The sequence below is a fragment of the Erpetoichthys calabaricus genome, chromosome 18 (assembly GCF_900747795.2).
Source record: "Erpetoichthys calabaricus chromosome 18, fErpCal1.3, whole genome shotgun sequence".
NCBI classification, from domain to species: Eukaryota; Metazoa; Chordata; class Cladistia; order Polypteriformes; family Polypteridae; genus Erpetoichthys; species Erpetoichthys calabaricus.
The window spans coordinates 16,970,089-16,991,017 of NC_041411.2; the positions used below are offsets into that span (position 1 = coordinate 16,970,089).

At 44.6% G+C, this 20,929-nt stretch overlaps 1 protein-coding gene across 1 annotated transcript in view; it reads left to right on the plus strand.

The window, feature by feature from the left end:
* Nucleotides 1–279: 279 nt before the first annotated feature.
* The window catches only part of LOC114669085 (clustered mitochondria protein homolog), a 28,718-nt gene continuing 8,068 nt past the window's right edge, over nucleotides 280–20,929 (plus strand). Inside the window, exons 1-19 of the mRNA XM_051921370.1 lie at nucleotides 280–684; nucleotides 1,999–2,096; nucleotides 2,228–2,399; nucleotides 2,548–2,691; nucleotides 3,095–3,249; nucleotides 3,327–3,481; nucleotides 4,851–4,976; nucleotides 5,073–5,208; nucleotides 6,224–6,316; nucleotides 7,179–7,840; nucleotides 7,930–8,180; nucleotides 8,361–8,465; nucleotides 8,899–8,999; nucleotides 10,018–10,170; nucleotides 10,863–10,925; nucleotides 11,775–12,025; nucleotides 12,173–12,257; nucleotides 12,374–12,527; nucleotides 13,338–13,477. Of these exons, the coding sequence (XP_051777330.1) occupies nucleotides 621–684; nucleotides 1,999–2,096; nucleotides 2,228–2,399; nucleotides 2,548–2,691; nucleotides 3,095–3,249; nucleotides 3,327–3,481; nucleotides 4,851–4,976; nucleotides 5,073–5,208; nucleotides 6,224–6,316; nucleotides 7,179–7,840; nucleotides 7,930–8,180; nucleotides 8,361–8,465; nucleotides 8,899–8,999; nucleotides 10,018–10,170; nucleotides 10,863–10,925; nucleotides 11,775–12,025; nucleotides 12,173–12,257; nucleotides 12,374–12,527; nucleotides 13,338–13,477 (3,108 nt within the window). The 5' untranslated portion in view covers nucleotides 280–620. The remainder of the gene's footprint in view (nucleotides 685–1,998; nucleotides 2,097–2,227; nucleotides 2,400–2,547; nucleotides 2,692–3,094; nucleotides 3,250–3,326; nucleotides 3,482–4,850; nucleotides 4,977–5,072; nucleotides 5,209–6,223; nucleotides 6,317–7,178; nucleotides 7,841–7,929; nucleotides 8,181–8,360; nucleotides 8,466–8,898; nucleotides 9,000–10,017; nucleotides 10,171–10,862; nucleotides 10,926–11,774; nucleotides 12,026–12,172; nucleotides 12,258–12,373; nucleotides 12,528–13,337; nucleotides 13,478–20,929) is intronic.

A 20,929-nucleotide genomic window follows, 5' to 3' on the forward strand; every position in this document is an offset into this window, starting at 1 on the left:
AAGAATAAGAAATCAGGAAGGGGGCAAATAGTTTTTCACACCACTGTATATATATATATATATATGTGTGTCTGTATGTTGTATGTATATATATATATATATTATATATGTATTGTTCAAATTGAGAGATCTCTGAATTCAAGCGGAAAATATGATTAAGTGTAATGAGAAAAAAAAGTTTTAAAATAATGTGTACACTGCCTTCTTTATACATTTTGGCGTGTGTGTATTATATAATACACACAGTAGTAAAGGCCGATCCAAACTGACGGAATCATAAGGTGGGCAGACAGCTGCATTTGTGAAAGGTTGTGAACTTTGCTCGCGTATCATGGCGTGGGGTCACCAGGCTGAATGAGACTCCGTGCTAAACTCATACAATGAGTGCACTTCTGGACGGCGCTAATTCTGAATACCTCGGGCTGCTGTGGGGCAGACAGCATGGAGTTAACTTCACCATCCATCCAGCTTTGCATTCCAGCTATGATGACAGCCTCAGGACACACGCCATCGTTTTGAGAGCAAAGCGTGCTGTTCTGCTCCCCTAAACCAAAGTGCTTTCAGTCAGTGCTGGCTGAGAGGGAATAAAGCGTTACAGACTTGGGAGAGCAATCCGAATAATGGACCGTAGTCCTTTGGTAATGCAAATGGGCAGTGGACGTGAAGAAGCAAGCATGGAATTAGGTAAGATGTGTCTGTGTAATCTCGACTGGAACAATCAGGGCAACCAGATTTCGGTAAAAATCAAGAGTTTAAATAACGGGGTCTCTAGCTGTGTGTGTGTTGTGATCAGTAGAACTGAGTTTCTTAGGAATTGAAGAAAATGTTTTTAACAGCATGTTATAGGCTTACTGAATTACAACATTAAATCCTTACGTTTATTTTTCTCTGTTTGGTGAAATGAGTGCATTTTTATTATCGACATGAGGTTCTTGATGAAACGAGAAACACTGGGACTTCCAAGACATAACCAGTTATGGTCGTTGCTACTTGGCCGTCTCTTTCCCAAGTCCACTTACAGTTGCTACGTGATCTTTTTGTTTTTTCTTTTTTTATGTTTGATTTTTCTTGTAGCCTAAAATGCTGCCAGGACTTGCCAACTTTTTTCCTGCCTGGAGGTAATACCTGAGCTCCGAGTCACGTTAGTACCTATCCTGAAAAGGGGCTCTTAAATGAGGAAGGAGGGACATTTAAGAAAGATTATTTGATACTAATAGTTTAGGAAATATCAAGTGTTTTAAAGTCAATGTGTATTGTAGTGGACACTTGTCAGTGGACTCGAGTAACTATTGAGCTGCGAACAAAGCTGTGGGGCAAACTTGCTGAGTATGTCAAAGCTGCTTTGAAAGTAAAGCTTCTCGTTCCTCTGTTTTACATTTGGCTTCTCTGTGTGGCAGCGCTGAGTGTGTGGGCCGCGGGATTTAATCCTGCCCTGCGCTAGAGATATGCAAGACCCCACTGTGGGACCCCAAGTGAACACCCTATTAAAAATACCTCCATACTGTAAATGTACGGGGTGGGCAAAAGTAGGCTTATAGTTGTATGTGAAACACTGTTTATTCTTATTTTATTATTTATTAATTATTGTTTCATTTATTTGTATTATTTGTTGTCTCATTTGTCTTATTAGTATTATTAAAGTGTGCTTGAGTGTAGTAATCATAACCTGTACGTCTTTTCCGTACAAACAACTGCAAACCTGCTTTTGCCCGCCGTGTATAAATGAAGCCACTGCAGCTGTTTACACTTTATTTATTTATTTTTAATAATTGGTGCCTAAGAAGCTTAAACAGCCTGCTCGGGGTCACCCAGTAAGAAGCAGCGACTGGTTTAAAGTGCAGCCCTCCAGCACTGTTTTGAGCACAGCTTTGCTTACAAAGATTGAATTTGATCGGCCGATCTCACAAGCTCTGAGATTTTTGGGATGTTTCCACTTGTTGGTAGCCTGAGGCTGAGCATTTTTCATGCTTTTATTTTATTTTATTTATTTTTGGATAGGTACCATCGATGGACGGAATTCACAGGCTGCGGATGCCAAGGGCGCTGTGTTTCCCGTGAAGATCAAAGTGCCTGGCATGGATCCATTTGAAGTGCAGGTTGGACGCTTTAACAGCTTTTGGGTTGTCAACTACAGTAGTAAAGATGAAAACTAGAGCCACTAAGGCCACGTTAGTTGAATTAACTTAAAAGATGACAAACTAGACGGGGCCTTCACTGGATCTTGCAGGTCAGCCAGCAGACTTCCATTCACAAGGTCATGCAGGCTGTGATTTCGCGCCAGGACTCTTGCTGTAGGACGTGCTTCTCTCTGCACTTTGGCGGCTCAATCCTGGACCCCCAGTCGGAGCTGGGTGCTGTAGTGGGCCTCGGGCCAGGGGCTGAACTTAAACTGGTTGAAGGTAAAAAAAAACACAACGTCCTTGTAGTTCTTTCAGCCTGTTAATTGTGCGTGCAGGTAGGCCGCCATCATGCAGGCCATCATGCAGGCCTCTGTGTCCCCCTCCTCAAGTGTGCTGTGCTCTGTTAATCTCATTTCTGTCCTTGCAGAGCTGTACGCTTTACAGGACGCCCGAGCTCATGTGGCCCATCTAATGCGACTCTTACGAAGTCAGGCGGCAGGTGATCCTTACAGACAGCAAGCTTGTCATTCCCTGAGCTTCCTGGAGGAGGTCCTGAAGGGACATGGATGTGGTAAGGCACTGTCGGTGCACACCAACTGGGAAATGTTTCCTGAAAATGTTACACCTATTGGAAATCAAACAGCAGGGCGCTGCCTGAAGTCCCTCCTAACCAACAGGGTGGTCTAAGTGCCCCCTTGTGCACCGCTCCATCTGTGCTGCTGACCCTAGAGGCATCTGTCCACTTCATTTCAGATTGATGGTCCGTCTCCCCCTGGCTGTGGACTGTCAGCGGAATTCGAGTTTTGACTCTCCACTGCCTCTCACTCCACCTTAAAGATGGTCGCCTTTCCTTTGGCATTGACCCACTTCTTTCAGTGTTTCCTCTGCTCTTCTAAGGGTTCAGTCATGGGTCGTCCCCCTACTGTGCTCGTTCTTCAAGCTTCACTAATGGTTTCTTTATCTTCATTTTTCAGAGCCTAATTCCCCTCCGGTCAATGGTAGCCGGAGTAAATGGCCAGGCTCCCTCCCTGGAAGTGACCTTTCCGACTGCGTGGTTCCTGACTACGTATTGCCTGGCTGCAAGGAGCGGCCTCTTCTGCCACTGCAGCCTCCGAGTGCAGAATCCAAGGTGAGGTGAGGTGGACGTTTGTTGTGCTCCATGCTGCTCAAACTCGATTTTCACGTCTGCGCTCCTGACCCTCACAGGCTCCTCCATGCCTGCTCAGCTTGATTGTAAGCCAGTGGAGCCCACCTCCAGGAAACAGGAAGCTGCATGGGGATCTGCTGTACCTGACTGTGCGCACGATTGAGGGCCGGAGCGTGGACATCACGGCCTGTGCACGTGGCTTCTATGTCAACCGGTGAGTCAGCGGAAAATATTGGTGACAATGCTTTTTAGAGCTCCGTCCAGCGCGGTGTCAAAGCACAGCAAGGCCAGGCCGGCTGTAAGAAGAACAACAGTCAACCACAGAGTTGTCGCCTTTAACTGTGAACAGGTCATCTGTCTTCCATTCATCTACAGAAGGACGTTTGACTTGTTGATGCACTTGAAGCCAACAAATTATCCTTAGTTCTACTCTGGACAAAAAAAGAAGGAAGACATTGTTGGCGATTTTAGGAACATTCTTATGAAACGCATGAAGTTTTAGAATTAAAAACTGAAGAAGACAATGATAGATAGTAAGAATTGTGAACGGGTGGAAGGACACACGAGGGCTCCAAGGAAATGTTGGTGTGCTAGCTGGGTCGCCTCTTTTAATCCTATTTTGGCTATCAAAGAAAGATAACAGAAATGACGGTAGCCTTCTGGGCTCAGTGGACCAGGACCTGACTGGGAGCTCCTTCCTCTATGGCACAGGTGTCGAACTCCGGTCCTCGAGGGCCGCAGTGGCTGCGTGTTTTCATTCTAACCATCTTCTTAATTAGTGAGCCATTTTTTTTTTGCTAATTAACGTCTTTTGCTTTAGTTTTAATTAACTTGACTCAGGCCCCTTAATTGTCTTTCTTTCTTTAATTAGTAGCCAAACAATTATGAGACCTCAAACAAGCCGCCATATGACAGAAAAAACTGAAAAAGCAACAGATTTGGAAATGTCTGCTGTGGCAGAATGAGAGCAGCAACGAGCCATAGAATTAAATAACGGGCTTAATTAACAGCAAGAATCTGCTTTGAGACTGGTGGGAGTGAAATTGGTTGGAGTTTGAAATCCCAGTTTAGCTGGTCATCTGTTGGCTCGTTTCACGTCTCATTTCTGTTTGGCTGCCATTTAATGAAGAAACAAATCAATTCAGAGGACTGAATCCTTAAAAGCAGGGCTGCTGAAAGGAAGGGAAAAGGAGTTAATTAGCAGTGAAAACTACTCACTGATTAGGAGAAGGATAAGAATGAAAACCTGCAGCCACTGCGGCCCTCCAGGCCCGGAGTTCGACACCCCTGCTCTATGGCGTTCAGGTGCAGATCGAGACGTCTTATCAGGCTCTGACCGAAACAGATGCAGTCAGTTACCCTCACTGGGCATTTTCTCAGGACTGCAGGTGAGAAAAGAGGTGATACTGTTAGCGACTGTGCCCCCTCGCCCTGGGGTGGTACCACGTACCTCTGAGGAGCCCAGAAGGTGATCCTGTGATGTAAATGTGTGCCAGTGTGTTTCCACTGATGCTAGCTACTTGGAAGGGTTTCTAGTAGCTTGACAGGGCTCGTGTTATTCACAATATCCAATCTCTTTGTAGGTCCAGCTTGGATACCTTTGACCCCACCATGGCATCTCCTGGTCTACTCAGCCATTCCCTTTCAGACCTGCTTTCTCAGCTCAGCCCAGCTTTCAGAAGGGGGTTTGCACTCATCCAGAAAAGCAGGTAACCCAGCAGCAGCCACCTTCCACCCAACTGAAGTGACCGTCATTCATGCATGTGCCCCCCCCACCACCACCTCTGTTCTTGGTTTTCTCTTAGGTTGCCAAATCACAGCCTTGACAAGATGGAAGTCCCCAAGCAGATCTACAGCTGGACATCTCCAAGGATAGCCCACAGTGCAAACTGGGAGCCCTGCAGCCTTGGACTGGGCCTGGAATTCCATGGCTCGGAACAGGTGGGATTAGAGGGACTAGTGACTTCAATGACCACTTTGGCTGTCCTTGAGAGTTTTTATGTTGGTTGCACCGTACAGCATTTGACCAGCAAGGCTTTGGCAGCTGTGAATAGTTCCGTCATTTTAGTTCTGCCAGCCATTAGGCCCACAGGAAACCTCTTGAAAATCTATCTTGTAGTTAGTAAAGTATCCAGTTACTTTATGCAGAAGGAAAATGAAGACGTTTTTATGTTTTAGGGGTGTTAGATGTAGCATTTACAAAGAAAAAGAGTATCACATACCCATCACGTGAAGAAACTGATTGTTGTTGAACGTGACTTCAGATTTTCAATAGCAGATATCAAATAACACATTGCACACCCACACCTAGTCCTTTCTGGGGAGTGTTTTGTGCTCTTGTCTTTCTTTTTCTTGAATGATCTTGTTACACTGAATTTTCTGCACTGTCTTGTCTTGAAATCTCCTCTACCATAACTGTTGGCGCTGTGGATGTGCTTTGAGTCGACAAAATCCGACAAACAACATTCATCCCCACATTTCGTAGAGATGGTAGCCCTTTAATGAGCCCACATATTCTCGGTACTCATGAGCGCATGGAAAGAGCGAGCCTGTTCGGGGTCAGTGTGTCGCATGGCACCCTCTCGCCATCACCAAATCAGTTGGAGTCGCTCATCAGGCAAGCAGGTCTGTGAACAAGAGAAAGAAAACATCCAAACACATAAACCGGGCACGAAAGGCACCTCAGCCAGGTAAGAAAACTGGACTTGGAGAACTACAAGGAGGTGATGCCCCCTGCAGCTCCACTTGGGCAAAGAAAATGTGAGGCATTTGATATCATTCAAGAGTCGTGTCGCACATGAGAACAGCGAAACAAGACAGTGCTTTGAATTTTTGTTACTGTTATTCATTTGAACCTCTAAGCAGATTACATCTTGGTCAAGTGACTGTACGTTACCCTGGACAGTGCAGACGGTGAGCGTCCATGCTTCTTTTAAATGTGTGCCTCCTCCTGCAGATCAGAGACTGGAATGAGGAGTTCCAGACGGCTCAGGAGCTGCCCCAGACCACCCTGACGGCCCGACTGCTCAGAGATCACTCCTTGTTCAAGGTACGGTTTTGATTTACCTCTAAAGCTTGTCGTTAGTTCCTAATTGCACTTTGTTTTTTAATCATAATCCGTCTCATCAGAAGACATTTTGACACCAACCAAAAATATAAATTAAATGTATTATATAAATGATTGACCTTAAGTTGAAATTGTAAATCACTGTCACATCCAGCAGCCATCCCACCTGCATGACAGTACTGGTCATCCTCCTGAAGTAAAGCATGTTTGGGCCCAACCAGTACTTGGGTGGGAGATCACCTAGGAAAAAGTGGTGCTGGGGCACTTAACCGGTGGTCTGGGTGTGGATCCTAATGCCCCAGTGTGGTGACAGGGACACTGGGCTGCACAAATTGACACCATTCTCCAGGTGAGATGTAAAACCAAGATGCCGACTCTCTGTGGGCATCCTTTGAAAACAGTAGGGTGTCCCCCGATGTCCTGTTTAAATTGCCAGCCATAGCCTGGTCATTCTTACCCCATCATCATCTCCTATCCCTTACTGGCTGACCGTCTCTCACCCCCTCACCACCTAAGAGCTAATGTGTGGTAAGCATATTGACAGAAGAATGGCCGCCATCACATCATCCAGTTGGATGCTACAAATTGAAGTGGCTCCCCACTGTCTATAAAAGCGCTATATAATATAAATGTATTAATACTGTATGCATGACCACGTGACTTTTGCCATATTGATCCATCCATTTATTAAATTCTTTCACTTTCAAGACAAGAGAAGTCCCAGATTCCCCGATTTGGGACACATTTCTAAATTGTTCTCATTTGTTTCAGAGAATGCTGGCTGAGGTGCTGGTCTCCCGACTTGTTGTTTTTCTATACTCTTCTTTAACGTTTTCACTTGTAGGTCAACAGTGATTTTGTGCTGGAAGCCACTCGTGGGGCAGTAGCAGCCGTCGAAGGGAGCATCATTCCAATAAACCCAAGTGAAAATCCCTGCCTGCATGTCTTTCTGTGGAAAGGCATCTTCTTGAGTTTGGCATCAGATGGTGCTGTAGGTCGTGCTGTACCGAGATTGGACCTGGCAGGAATTCAGGCCTACAGCGGCCTACTGGAAATGGCAGACAGGCTTCACGCTCTGGCTACTTGCATCATTGACTACCGTGGTTATCGTGTGGTAGCCCAAGCTCTGGCACCTGGTGTCCTGGAGCGTGGAGTAGAGAACCGTATTTTGTATGGCTGTGCCGATTCCGGACATGGCACAGCTGCCAGTAGGAAGTTTATAGAATTGCTGGGACAAGCGGCAAAACCACTTAGGATACAGAAACATGGTGTCCTGCTGTCATCTGGAAAGCAAATTAGCATTTACTCTTCAGCTGACTGCAAGGGCATTGTGGGCAACGACGGACGGTACTATATCTTAGATCTCTATCACACGTATCCCCCAGACCTCAATTTCCAGCCCCAGAATCAAGAAAGGGATGGCACCTCCACAGGTGGTCTTCATGAGTTCCCTCATCAATTCTACCGTTTGCGCCCAGAGGTCATTAAGAGTTTCGTCCAGCAAAAGTGAGGCTGTGGTGTTTTCAGTTCATTTTTTGTTTTTTTCTTGTCTTGTATTGTCCAAGCTGAGAGGACTATCATTTTACTTTCATTAGATACACCCAGTTCATGAGGATTGTAATGGAGAAGATGCAGGACACAGCGGATGATGGGACAAAGTCCTCACTGGAGGCCGGTATGTGTGCCAGCTCTTTCAAACCCGCTTTCCATCACATTGTCACTTCATTTGTCCCCTCCTTTGTAGTCTCTGATCTACCTTCTTGCCAGCCATTAATGGTGGTTTGTATCCAACCAAGAAACAGGATCTGGATCAAGAGAGGAAAACAGCTCATTCGAGGACATGACTGCATGCTGTAGATACACATGTTCTGCCATTTTTAGTGCCGTTAATGGAGAGACCTAATCCATACAATCTCCACCCACCATCAGAAATCAACCAGGAGCAGCCAAGGGGGAACTGCTTCACTGTGGAAAGTTCAAAAAGGGGTTTCTGCGCATTTCATTTTGCTCGTTTTCTCCTTTTCAGCTGAACCAAAGGGTGTGGATGCAGTGAGGGTTGCCTGCAAAGAGGTGGGCTCAACTAGTGACATCATGTTTGAGATCCGTTTTAACCCCGACATCAACTCACCGGGTAAGCGATTAAACAGGTGCCCCCAACAGAGGTTTGGTTTGATTCGTCTGACGTGCCGGTTTGTAGGGTCATTACTGCCACAAATGGATGTGCTAATGAACACATGACACCTCATCTCTCTTCAGCTGAATTCAAGTACCTGAGCTCAAACCTTCTGACACAGCTAGCAACGGTATCTTCAGTTACGAGACGTTTTAAGGATTCAAATACTGATGACGTTAAGCATCAATACAACCGATTCATATGAGAGTCTAGAGAAATGATTTATTCAGCTAGAAGGGGTAACTCGTTTCACTCTGAAAGACAATTTAAGAAATGATAAGGACTGTGAGAATAGAAGCCAGTCACAGCCATACAGTGAAACCCAAAACAAAGTCGCAGCCCACAAAGTGCACACACCATTTTAGTTTGTCCTTCTATCTCCCCTCTCCAGGTGTGCTCTTTCCAGACTCCGAAAAGGAGGCTCTACAGAAGCAGATGGCTTTGCTGCGGCAGGCTGCGGACTTCCTGGTTTCTGAGCAGATTCCATCATTTGTAAGCGGCTGCACATTCCCTCTGTTGTGTGTGTCTCTTGTCTCTCTTGGTCTTTCCCTGGAGTGCCACTGGCTTCCTGCTTTTGGGTGTTTTTCCCTAACCCGACACTGCATCATTCCCCCCCCCCTTCATTTGGGTTTAAACTCCCACCCAATAATCAAGTCAAGTTGGGGAGCATGCACTGGTACAGTGTGTTGCCGCACCCACTACATGACGAAACAGCTCGGGATCCCGATTGGCAACCCCCCAGGCAGACATGCGGTCCAGTCCCACCTTCCAGAAATGACCCTCTATCTGTGGCAGTCAGGTGTTATGTGGGCGACCCCTTGGCCTGGTCCAGCCACTCGGGTCTTCAGCAATGAGGGTCCTGCAAGCCAGATCACCCTCGGGGAAACGCGCCACATGGCCATAGTGCCATAACTGACACTCCCTCAGAATGCAGGTAATGTGCCTCATTCAGGACTCCATGAGCAACCACTCATTCGACACAAAGTCAAACCAGTGGTACCCAAGGATTTTCTGAAGAGACAGTACCAAAGGAGTCCAGTCTTCATCTCAGGTCGCTGGATAGCGTCCATGTCTCGCAACCATATAGCAAGACAGAAAACACCAAGACTCTACAAGACTTGGACCTTCATCCTTTTGCACAGATATCAGTGCGCCACACTCCCCTTTCCAGTGACCTCATAACCCCCCCCACCCCATGCTCTCCTAATCCGTCTACTGACTTCATTGGAAAAGTCACCAGAGACATGAATGTCACTGCCAAGGTACGTAAACCTCTCAAAGTTTTTCTGTGTGTTTGAACAAATCTGTGCCTTTATGTGTACTAATTCTGTATTTAGTAATTTGTAAAGTTTATACCTACATTTTACCAGTGAACTTGTGAGAGCACTCAGTGAAGAGCGCTACACAAAAATAAACTCGCTTGAACTGAGTCATTGGCTGATAGCTCATTACTTGTGAGCCAGCCAATTCTAAATTTCTGTCCTTTTTCTCATTCGGTTTATCCTGCTAGATTACGGACTGCCTGCACCACCGCACTGTGCCTGTGGATGGCAGCACTATAACAGCAGCGCTGCACCAGCGAGGAATTAACCTGCGCTACATGGGAAGAATTGCGCACCTCATCAGCGAATCAGAAAGCAAGGAGCGGCTGCAGCACATCTATGTAAGTACAAGCAGCCAATCACTGGTGACGTGTAGTGGCAACTATATATATATTTATTTTTGGGATCATTCATGAGAAAGTCATGTTTGCAGTGTGATGTTTGTTAACTGAGGTTAGACATCTTTCATTTTTAGATAAGATTAAAGTTAAGAACATGATGAGATAATTATTAATTACACAACAGCAGGGCCGGATTTTCCTATAGGCTAACTAGGCTTCAGCCTAGGGCCTCAAGATCAAGAGGGGCCTACATTCAAATTGTTAGCAAAATTTTATTATCTCTCATGTAATTTACAAACTTAAAAATGGAAGGTGAAAGGGCCTCATAAGTGGAATAGCCTAGGGCCTCTTTTCATATAAATCCGGCCCTGCACAACAGTGTTAAGGATATGTCACATTACATGACTTTTCATTTACATAAACTTAGTGAGTTGGGGGCAGTCATGGCACACTCCCATCAACAACAGTCACGTAATGTGACATATCCAGTGACTCACCGTTTAGTCACAGGTACATTTTATATTCCTTATTTTTGCTGTTCTTTTAACAGATGTATTTTCTAAATGAAAGTGATACCTGAAAACCTCCATCAGAAAGCAGAGTTGTTCTCTGCTGCTGTATTGACTTTAGGGAGGGCAGTGATGGCAGAACTAGTGCCAGCTCAGCATTCTGTCTTTTTGTTCCTCCTCCAGCGGCTCCTCATCTGTCAGATGGTGACACGGTCAGCCAGACGAATCTTCAACCTCTACCTGCAGGTGCGAATCCTTGCTGAACAGCCTTGAGGTCAGGGATTCACTGCTAGAAATAATGCTCTTTAGGTGACCAGAATATGACAGAAGGCTCCGTGGGTTACAGCTGCTGTCTGGTGTAGCTTCTAAGGAACTGGACTGTAAAGCAGACATTTGCCAGTTCAGTCAAATGAGCAGGTCCAAAAATAAATAAAAGTACATGTGAAGATTCATACCGTGTCTCTGTACTTGTAAACCACCTTATTATGGTGTGTGTTATGGAAAGGTGTTGCATAAAATTAAGGTGGACAGTTTGTCCACTTTTAGGTGATGCCCGATGTCTGCTATGACTCTCCCAAGACTTACATAATCTCCCCTTTCCTTAAAATTCATTCTCTGTGGTGTTTGTTTTCTTGCCAGCCAATGACATTAATTGTATTCTCATACACATTAGGTCGGGCATTGGGTAAAGTCATCTCGTTTTTAAATGTCACGTCCAGTCATGGTCTATAAGGAGTTTGTGTGTTCTCGCTGTCTACATGGGATGTGCTGGTTAAGTTAATTGGTGACTTAAATTGAACCCGTGTCAGTGTGTGCGTGAGTGAGACCTGTGATGGACTGGTGGCCTGTCCAGGGTTGTTTCCTACCTTGTGACAGGGCCGCCAAACTGGATTTTAAAATGTTATGTCAAAGGCATCTTCTAAGTCAAAAACAGTAGGAATCATGTGTAGATGTCTGTTTTATGACAGGACTGGGAAGCACTTTTGATAATTGTTTATTGCAGCTTGTAACCGAATACTCCAAGGCTTTGGCTGAAAGGGTACATTGAATGGTGTAGCTAATTCCAACCAGACCATACTTCTTCCTCCCTCACAGGGTGTCAACGTATCCAACCTTTCTGCTGCTGTCAGCCATTTCCTCAATTGTCTTCTGGGCTCACCTCCCAGTTCCCCCAACTCAGAGAGTGGAGAAAGCAGCGGAGCTCGCAAGAAGAAGGCACGGCGCAAAGGGCGCAGCACTGCAGGGAGTTTGGATGCCACTGCCTGGACAACACTGACACCATCTGAGCTCTGGGCTCAGCTTCTACAGGATGCCAAAGAAACCTTCCACTTGACGACACACATAGGGCGAGTATGGAGGCCTGATCCAAAGATCATGGTGCTTGGATACTCTGAATGTTGGTGACCGACGCAAAGCATCATTTTAGTATTGTTTCTCCTTTTTGTTCATTCAGAATTCCACTAATTGTTTTGTAATTAATTTTGTTTTTCTAGTGATCGAATTGACCAGGTGGTACTGGAGACGGGCGTACAAAAGGTGTCTCTGCTGAGGGAACTCTGTCTGAAGTGTGGAATCCAGGTATGGCTCCTTGTCACACTTCTTTTTGTAGTAGTGGGGTGGTAATCAAGTAAAATTATACAATCACACAGCTGCTAGGTCAGAGTGCCTTCTATAATCCTGCCACTCTTCTTCAGCTCTTGTTACGAGAATACAGCCTTGACAACCAGCAAACTCCACCGTTCAACCCAGAGGACATTGTCAACATCTTTCCTGTTGTGAAACATCTTCATTTTCCAACCATTGATGGGACCAAGATGCTTTGCCGAGCTCAGGCTAGCCTGCAACAAGGTAAGATGGTGAACCTCTTACTTCTGAGGTTTGTGTCTCTCTACTTTCATCTTGATACTGAATTTAATATTCTCAAGTCTGCATCATCCAGTTCAAGGTTGAATGGGGCTGGAGCTTATCTTGGCAACATCAGGTGGAAAACCTGAGCAAACCCTGAGTAAGGAACAAGTCCATCGAGGACCTCACTCGCTACCACTACATGCCATTTATACAGCAGCAGAGAAAGAACTCTGCGTTGTGATGGGGCTCTAGAAGTATCACCTTCATTCAGAAGATGCACCTTTTAAAGAATCCGCACATAGAGAGCCAACTGATCATCACCAGTTAAACAAACATGGAAACCCTCCAGCGGAGGAGAGCTCACAGGCAGTTTCTAAACCCCTGGAATTTAGAATTCAGCAGTCAATTTCCATGCCAAAACAGAAATTGATTAATTACTATGATTATCAAGTGTATTTACACATACAGGACAGTGTAAGACCTCCAGACGCTGGTGAAAACAGCCAAAAAAAAACCACCCTAATTAGAATACTTTACTCTTTTATGTATTGTTTAAATAATAAAAAAACACATTTATACTGCATTTATTGATGCTTTTGTTTTGTGATATTGTTCTTAAATTCTTGTACAAACTGCTATCAAAGAGGGCTTCGTAAACATTAAAAGTGAGAGTTTATTCTTGTCAGATTTTTTTTTTTTGAGGCAGATCCATATTTGCAAAAAACACTTTTAATACTAACGGAATAAAAATGTACTGTATGGCAGAAGCAGATGCCTGCCAATGTGTAATCACTGAAAATTATGTTGCAGGTTGCCTAAAAACTGGTTATCAGCAGCTACAGGATGCCCTGGCCCTCTTCAACCGCGTCTATGGATTCTTGCATCCTGACCCCTGTTTGTGCCTCCAAGGGCTGGCAAAAATTGCTTACATTGCTGGCAAATACTCAGAGGTACTGTATGTGTGTTCTGTTCTCGGACATTTGCATTCTGTTTGATCACAGTGCACCCTCTAATAGAACCCGTCAGTAGTATTAAGGTAGGGTGTTTGTCAAAATGTCAATCAAAGGTGACTGATGACTTAATGGCCTCACCCCCTCTCCTCTGAGTGGTAGATTTAAATGATGTGTCCCACCCCTTTCCTCTGATTGGTGGATTTAAATAATGTGTCCCGCCCCCTCCCCTGTGATTGGTGGATTTAAATAATTTGCCCTGCAACTTCTCCTGTGATTGGTGGATTTACATGTGGCCCGCCCCTTTCTGTGATTGGTGGATTTAATTGATGTGGCCCCTCTCCTCTGATTGGTGGATTTAATTGATGTGGCCCCACCCCCTTTCCTCTGATTGGTGGATTTAAATAATGGGGCCATACCCCTCTCCTCTGATTGGTGGATTTGATTGATGTGGCCCCACCCCCTTTCCTCTGATTGGTGGATTTGATTGATGTGGCCCCACTCCCTTTCCTCTGATTGGTGGGTTTAGATTTGGTACCCCACCCCCCTATCCTCTGATTGGTGGATTTGATTGACGTGGCCCCACCCCTTTCCTCTGATTGTTGGATTTAATTGACGTGGCCCCACCCCCTTTCCTCTGATTGGTGGGTTTAGATTTAGTACCCCACCCCCTATCCTCTGATTGGTGGATTTAAATGATGGGGCCATACCCCTCTCCTCTGATTGGTGGATTTGATTGATGTGGCCCCACCCCTTTTCTCTGATTGGTGGATTTAATTGACATGGCCCCACCCCCTTTCCTCTGATTGGTGGGTTTAGATTTAGTACCCCACCCCCTATCCTCTGATTGGTGGATTTAAATGATGGGGCCATACCCCTCTCCTCTGATTGGTGGATTTAATTGATGTGGCCCCACCCCCTTTTCTCTGATTGGTGGATTTAATTGATGTGGCCACACCCCCTCTTCTCTGATTGGTGGGTTTAAATTTAGTACCCTACCCCCTATCCTCTGATTGGTGGATTTAAATGATGGGGCCGTACCCCTCTCCTCTGATTGGTGGATTTGATTAATGTGGCCCCACCCCTTTCCTCTGATTGGTGGATTTAATTGACGTGGCCCAACTCCCTTTTCTCTGATTGGTGGGTTTAGATTTAGTACCCCACCCCCTATCCTCTGATTGGTGGATTTAAATGATGGGGCCATACCCCTTTCCTCTGATTGGTGGGTTTAGATTTAGTACCCCACCCCCTTTCCTCTGATTGGTGGGTTTAGATGCTGGGGCCACACCCCCTCTCCTCTGATTGGTGGGTTTAGATGCTGGGGCCACACCCCCTCTCTGCTGAATGGTGGGTTTAGATGCTGGGGTCACACCCCCTCTCTGCTGATTGGCAGGGTTAGATGCTGGGGCCACACCCCCTCTCCACTGAATGGTGGGTTTAATTGATTGGTGAATTCACACCTGCCCCCTCCCTCAATCCCACCTCCTCTACCTGACTGGTCAGGGGTTGTGTTAAGAGCAGTTTTATGATTGTTGGTCCCACCCCAACTGCCTGATTGCTCTGGCCACAAACGCTGAACCAGTTTGATGGATGTTGGTCATGGCCAGACCCCACCTACCTGATCGGTTAAGGGTTTGAAAGAGAGAGAGAGAGCAGGCACTGGCCTTGAGCTTGAATCGGTCTGGCCCCCAAAACCCCCCCTTTTTTAAATTAGAAAAGGGTTTGTTTTTTTTTAACCCTATCAAATCCATATTTGAATTTTAAATAATCTAGTACATTTATGTATGTATTTTAAGCTGAGCTAAGGATCCACATTGTGGAAGCATTTCACTTAACATTCTGAAAGTGAGAGTTGTACCCATACACACAGAGTGAAGGGCACACATGAATAACAAGTTACCGGAAGAGAGAATTAAACCCACACCGGCATTTGCCCATTACATCTTAAGTTCAACGCCTTAAGCACTCGGCCATTCTGGTGCTAGAAAAAGCTGTTTTAAGCAGTCTTCGCCACTCTGTGAAGGACCTGAATGATCGCAGTTTTTCACAAATAGGTGAAGACTTATCTTTCAACGCGGAAGGGCAGAAGGGTCGACCCTTACTTCAGCTGTGGGCCGTGTTTAAACATTAATCTTATATTGAGTATTTCACATAGAGTTTCTTTAGGTGATACGCGTACTTGGACAGCTGACACAAGAACAGGTTCATACCGGTCTTTAACAAATTCATATCTTCCTGTTGTAAATGTAAAGCGGTCTTAAAACGGATCCAAAGGGTCCATATTTGCTAAAGGAAAATCACTCTCCTTATTGTAAAGTCTGCTTTCAAAAAATCCCTACTCTTTTCGGTGTATGTATAACTAAGCGTTCAGACCGGACCGTTACACAGCTTGCCGTTACCACTGACAGACGACTCAATCTCGTCGAAAGACAAAACGGTGCGTCTTCAGTATCTTATTCGATCAATGTTTTCTATTTATTTATTTTTTTATGGAAAGGACTACATGAAATAATTATTGTTTAACTGAGAAGGTCAAACTTTATTTCCAGATCCCAGGCCACCAGCTGTTTTAACGCAATTGCTGGACGGTTCAGAAAGATCTATCAATCTACCAAAACTGGCAAAACGTACAGCCCACATAATCACCACCATCCTCCGCGTTCAGCCTTCGTTCAAGTCTCCTGCATTCTTCTTCGCTATCACCGACGCCTTCTGATCGCAGCCGCCGTCCAGCCCTCCTGCAAGCCCCTTTGCCATCAACGCCTCACTCCGATTATGGGCCTAGGCCTAGAATTCGTTATTCATCCCGATATTCCCTTGGGCCGTACAACGAGCGGAGCCACCACGAAAGACTGGAGCGGGCACAGGTGGCTGCAGACCTTCGCCGGTTAATGGTTCGAATTGTACATTTCCAGACCCGAATTGAGGTTATATATGATACAAATGTATGCTTTTTACATGACCCAAGACTAAAGGATAGGTTTATATTCCTTTTTTCATTAAAATAACATTGGTTGCAAATTGTTATATTCTGTGTTCATAACTAAAACCTTTGATTAAATTTAGGTCATGCCTGAAAACAGGTATGGCGACAGCAGCAGCAGCACCGACAGAGATCGTGAACAGCCTGAATGGGCAAAAGGTAGGAAAAGACCGTCTGGTGAAAACCTGAGACTATTAAAAGAGATGTCCGATAACCTTGAATATTCTATAAAGCCCCCTAAAATCCCCGCACCATCACGATCTTCTCAAATGTGTCAAGCACCATCCCCAGTTATGCAACCGGTCAACAATTTTGACATCAATAATAATTTGCTCCAGGTTCTAAATTTTGATGAAATAACCATCTTGAATGCTCTGCTGGAGCTAATGAGGAAAGCCTATTCTGAAGACAGAATGTCTTCAGATCCCGGGCCTTCACAACAGCCTAGCGCCCTAGACACGATTGTAAAATCCCCACAACCTTCTATCTCAGGTACAAGTATATCCCTACTTCAACATTTACCTGCCGACGACTTGACTACGTTGTATGGTTCAGTAATACAACCTTCTACTTCAGGTACAAGTCAGGCCCGTCTTCAACACTCACCTATTGATAACTTAACAGCGTCGGATAATTCAGTCTTACATCCTCAGACCGGAGCTGGAGTGACTAGTCCGTCCGGGGCAAGCTTGAGTGTCGATGCTAACTCTTCACAGCCATCTACCTCGCATACGGCGAATCCTTCGTCTCAACAGCTGTCAGTAAGCTCCCTGCAGCCCTATACTCCTAGATTAAATAATTTGTCTATAACTGACAAGAGATTAGTCACTGTTTCAATTTTTCAGAGACCTACAAACTTGATTCATTTGCCAAAGTTTTTAATCATATATGCGAGACCCTTCAGCAAATATTAAGACAGTTTTGCGGGCACATTGAATCCCAAGGATCTAGTCCAGCTAGAATTACATGCCGATTCTCTCAAATCCAGTGTTTTCCCAGCACCTATGGATCTCCATCAATGTGTTGAATGCTGTAATATTTAGGATCGGAGTACGGGCCGATGTAATTTTGATTTCAGCTGTTGCCCCTGGCAAAACAGCAGTGATCATCCGGTTTGATGAAGATCCATAGGTGCTTCTATTTCTTTTGCACGATTATATCATTGAAAATGGTACATGCTTTACGCCTAGGAATCCCGCCACCAGATGGGGACCTCACAACCCGAACGATTAGCATCAGACTTGAATCAGCTAAAATAGCATGACTCTGGAGAAGTAATTCAATTTGGTTAAAAAAGTCCTCAACAGAAAGTGTACCAGCGGTGGTTAGGAAAAAAAAAAACAAAAAAAACACTGGGATTGAGAGAATCGGCATGTAATTCTAGCTGGAATAGATCCTTAGGATTCAATGTGCTCACAAAACGGTCTAATATTTGCTGAAGGGTCTCACGTTTATGATTAAAAAGTTTGTAATTCTCTGAAAAATTGAAACCGTGTCTAATCTCGATTTTGTTAAAATTTTGGACGGTCAGTTATAGACAAAATTATTTAATCTAGGGGTAGAGGGCTGCAGAGAGCTTACTGACAGCTCTTGAGACAAAGAATTCGCCGTATGCGAGGTAGATGGCTGTGCAGAGTTAGCATCGACACTCAAGCTTGCCCCGGCCAGACTAGTTACTCCGGCTCCAGTCTGAGGATGTAAGACTGAATTATCCGACGCTGCTAAGTCATCAACAGGCGAGTGTTGAAGACGAGCCTCACTTGTACCTGAGGTAGAAGGCTGTATTACTGGACCATTCAACGTAGTCAAGTCATTGGCAGGTAAGTGTTGAAGTAGGGACCTACTTGTACACAAGATAGAAGGTTGTGGAGATTCTACAATCGTGTCTAGGGCGCTAGGTTGTTGTAAAGGCCCAGGATCTGAAGACGTTCTGTCTTCAGAATAGGCTTTCCTCATTAGCTCCAGCAGAACGATTAGGATGGATATTTCATCATAATTTAGAACCTGGAGCATTACTGATGTCAAAATTGTTGATCGGTTGCAAAACTGGGGATGGTGCTTGAAAAATTTGAGACGATCGTGACGGTGCGGGGATTTTAGGGGGCTTTATAGAATATTCAAGGTTATCAGACATCTCTTTTAATAGTCTCAGGTTTTCACCGGACGGTCTTTTCCTACCTTTAGCCCCTCCAGGCTGTTCACGATCACGGTCGGTGCTGCTGTCGCCATACCTGTTTTCAGGCATGACCTAAATGTAATAAAAGGTTTTAGTTATGAACACAGAATATAACAATTTGCAACCAATGTTATATTAATGAAAAAAGGAATATAAAATCTATCGTTTAATCTTGGGTCACGTAAAAAGCATACATTTGTATCATATATAACCTCAATTTGGGTCTGGAAATGTACATAGGAGACTCTGATTCTACAATTTGAACCAGTAACCGGTGGAGGTCCGCAGCCACCTGTGCCCGCTCCAGTCTTTCTTGGCGGCTCCACTCATTCACCCAGATATTCCCTTCGGCAGTACAATAACTAATTCTAGGCCGAGGCCCGTAGTCGGAGTGAGGCATTGATGGCAAAGGGGATTGCAGGAGGGCTGAACGGCGACTGCAATCAGAGGGCGTCAGTGATAGCGGAGGAGAATGCAGGAGACTTGAACGAAGGCTGAACTCAGAGGGTAGAGGAGAATGCTGAAGGCTGCTCTCAGACGGTGGCAGTGATTGCGTGGGCTGTACGTTCTGCCAGTTTTGGTAGATTGATAGATTTTCTGAACCGTCCAGCACTTGCGTTAAAACACCTGGTGGACTGGAATCTGGAAATAAAAGTTTGACTTTCTCAGTTAACGTCAGATTTTGTTTATTCGATAAACTGAAACCTAAAATGACACTTGCTGTGATTGGACAGGTCAGGGGAAACCCTTTGAGAAGTTGTTTCAGATTGTAAAGAGTTGTCGTCTAGAAAACAAAATGCCTGCGCTTTTAAACCACTCCCGACTATTCTCAAAGGAGAGGCCCTGGCTGAATTTTCAGACGCCGAGACAAAAACTTTATTGATTGGAATGCCCGTTTCGGTAACAGAAAAAACTAATATTGCTTGCTTCAGTAATATGAACATTACATTTGTACATTAATCATCATACACATAGATAGATAGAGGTACTGTATAAAATGCTACAACTTATATTATACACATGAGCGCTCTCACACACCTACACACAGAGAAATGGTACTGAGCAAAATAATTAAACAATAACCTATGGTCATTTTGGATTATAAATAACCAGCCCCTCTCCTTTTAAACAGATATAAATTTTTTTTAAAAAGGGACTTACCGGTTTCCGAGTAATAAATCGGAGAATCAACTTGGAAATATTGCCCTAAGTATAAAATTTAAGGATTCAGCAATACGTTTTTTAAAGCATACTTGTTTGGCACTTATAAAAATCAATAAATATGTTGTACTGTGATCTTGACTGCAGGGACTCAAAGGAAGAATAGATTGTATTAACAATAATTATTTCATTTAGTCCTTTCCATGAAAAATAAATAAATAGAAAACATTGATCGAATAAGATATTGAAGACGCACCGTTTTGTCTTTCGACGAGATTCTGAGTCATCTTTCAGTATTAATGGCAAGCTGTGTAACGGTCCGGTCTGAACGCTTAGTTATATATACACCAAAAAGAAGAGCAGGGATTTTTTGAAAGCAGAATTTACAATAAGGAGAGTGATTTTCTTTTAGCAAATGTGGGCCCTTTTGGATCCATTTTAAGACCGCTTTACATTTACAAAAGGAAGATATGAACTTATGTTAAAGACCGGTAAGAAACTGTTCTTGTGTCAGCTGTCCAAGTACGCGTATCAGCTAAAGAAACGCTAATCTTACATAGAGTATTTCACATAATGTTTGAACAGGGCACACAGCTGAAGTAAGGGTCGACCCTTCTGGACTTCCACGTCGGAAGAGGAGTCTCCACCAGTTTATGAAGGTGCTGAATGAACGCAGTTTTTCACAGAGTGGCGAAGACTGCTTAAAACGGCTTTTTCTACCACCAGAATAGCCGAGTGGTTAAGGTGATGTACTTAAGACCCAATGGGCAAATGCCCACGTGGGTTCAATCCCCACTTCTGGTAGCTTGTTATTCATGTGTGCCGTTCACTCTGTGTGTCTGGGTACAACTCTCACCTTTAGAAAGTTAAGCGAAATGCTTCCGCAATGTGGATCCTTAGCTCAGCTGAAAATACATAAATAAATGTACTTGATTATTTAAAATGTGGTGGATTTGATAGAAAAGGGTTTGTTTAGATAGATTTTTTTTAGTGATTTAAAAGGGGGGGTTTTGGGGGTGGGCACACACAGGGCCTGCCAGATTCAAGCTACAGGACCGTGCCTGCTCTCTCTCTCTCTCTTCACACTGAGCCATGAGCGCACAGCGCCTGCCAGCTTACCTTTCTGTGAGAG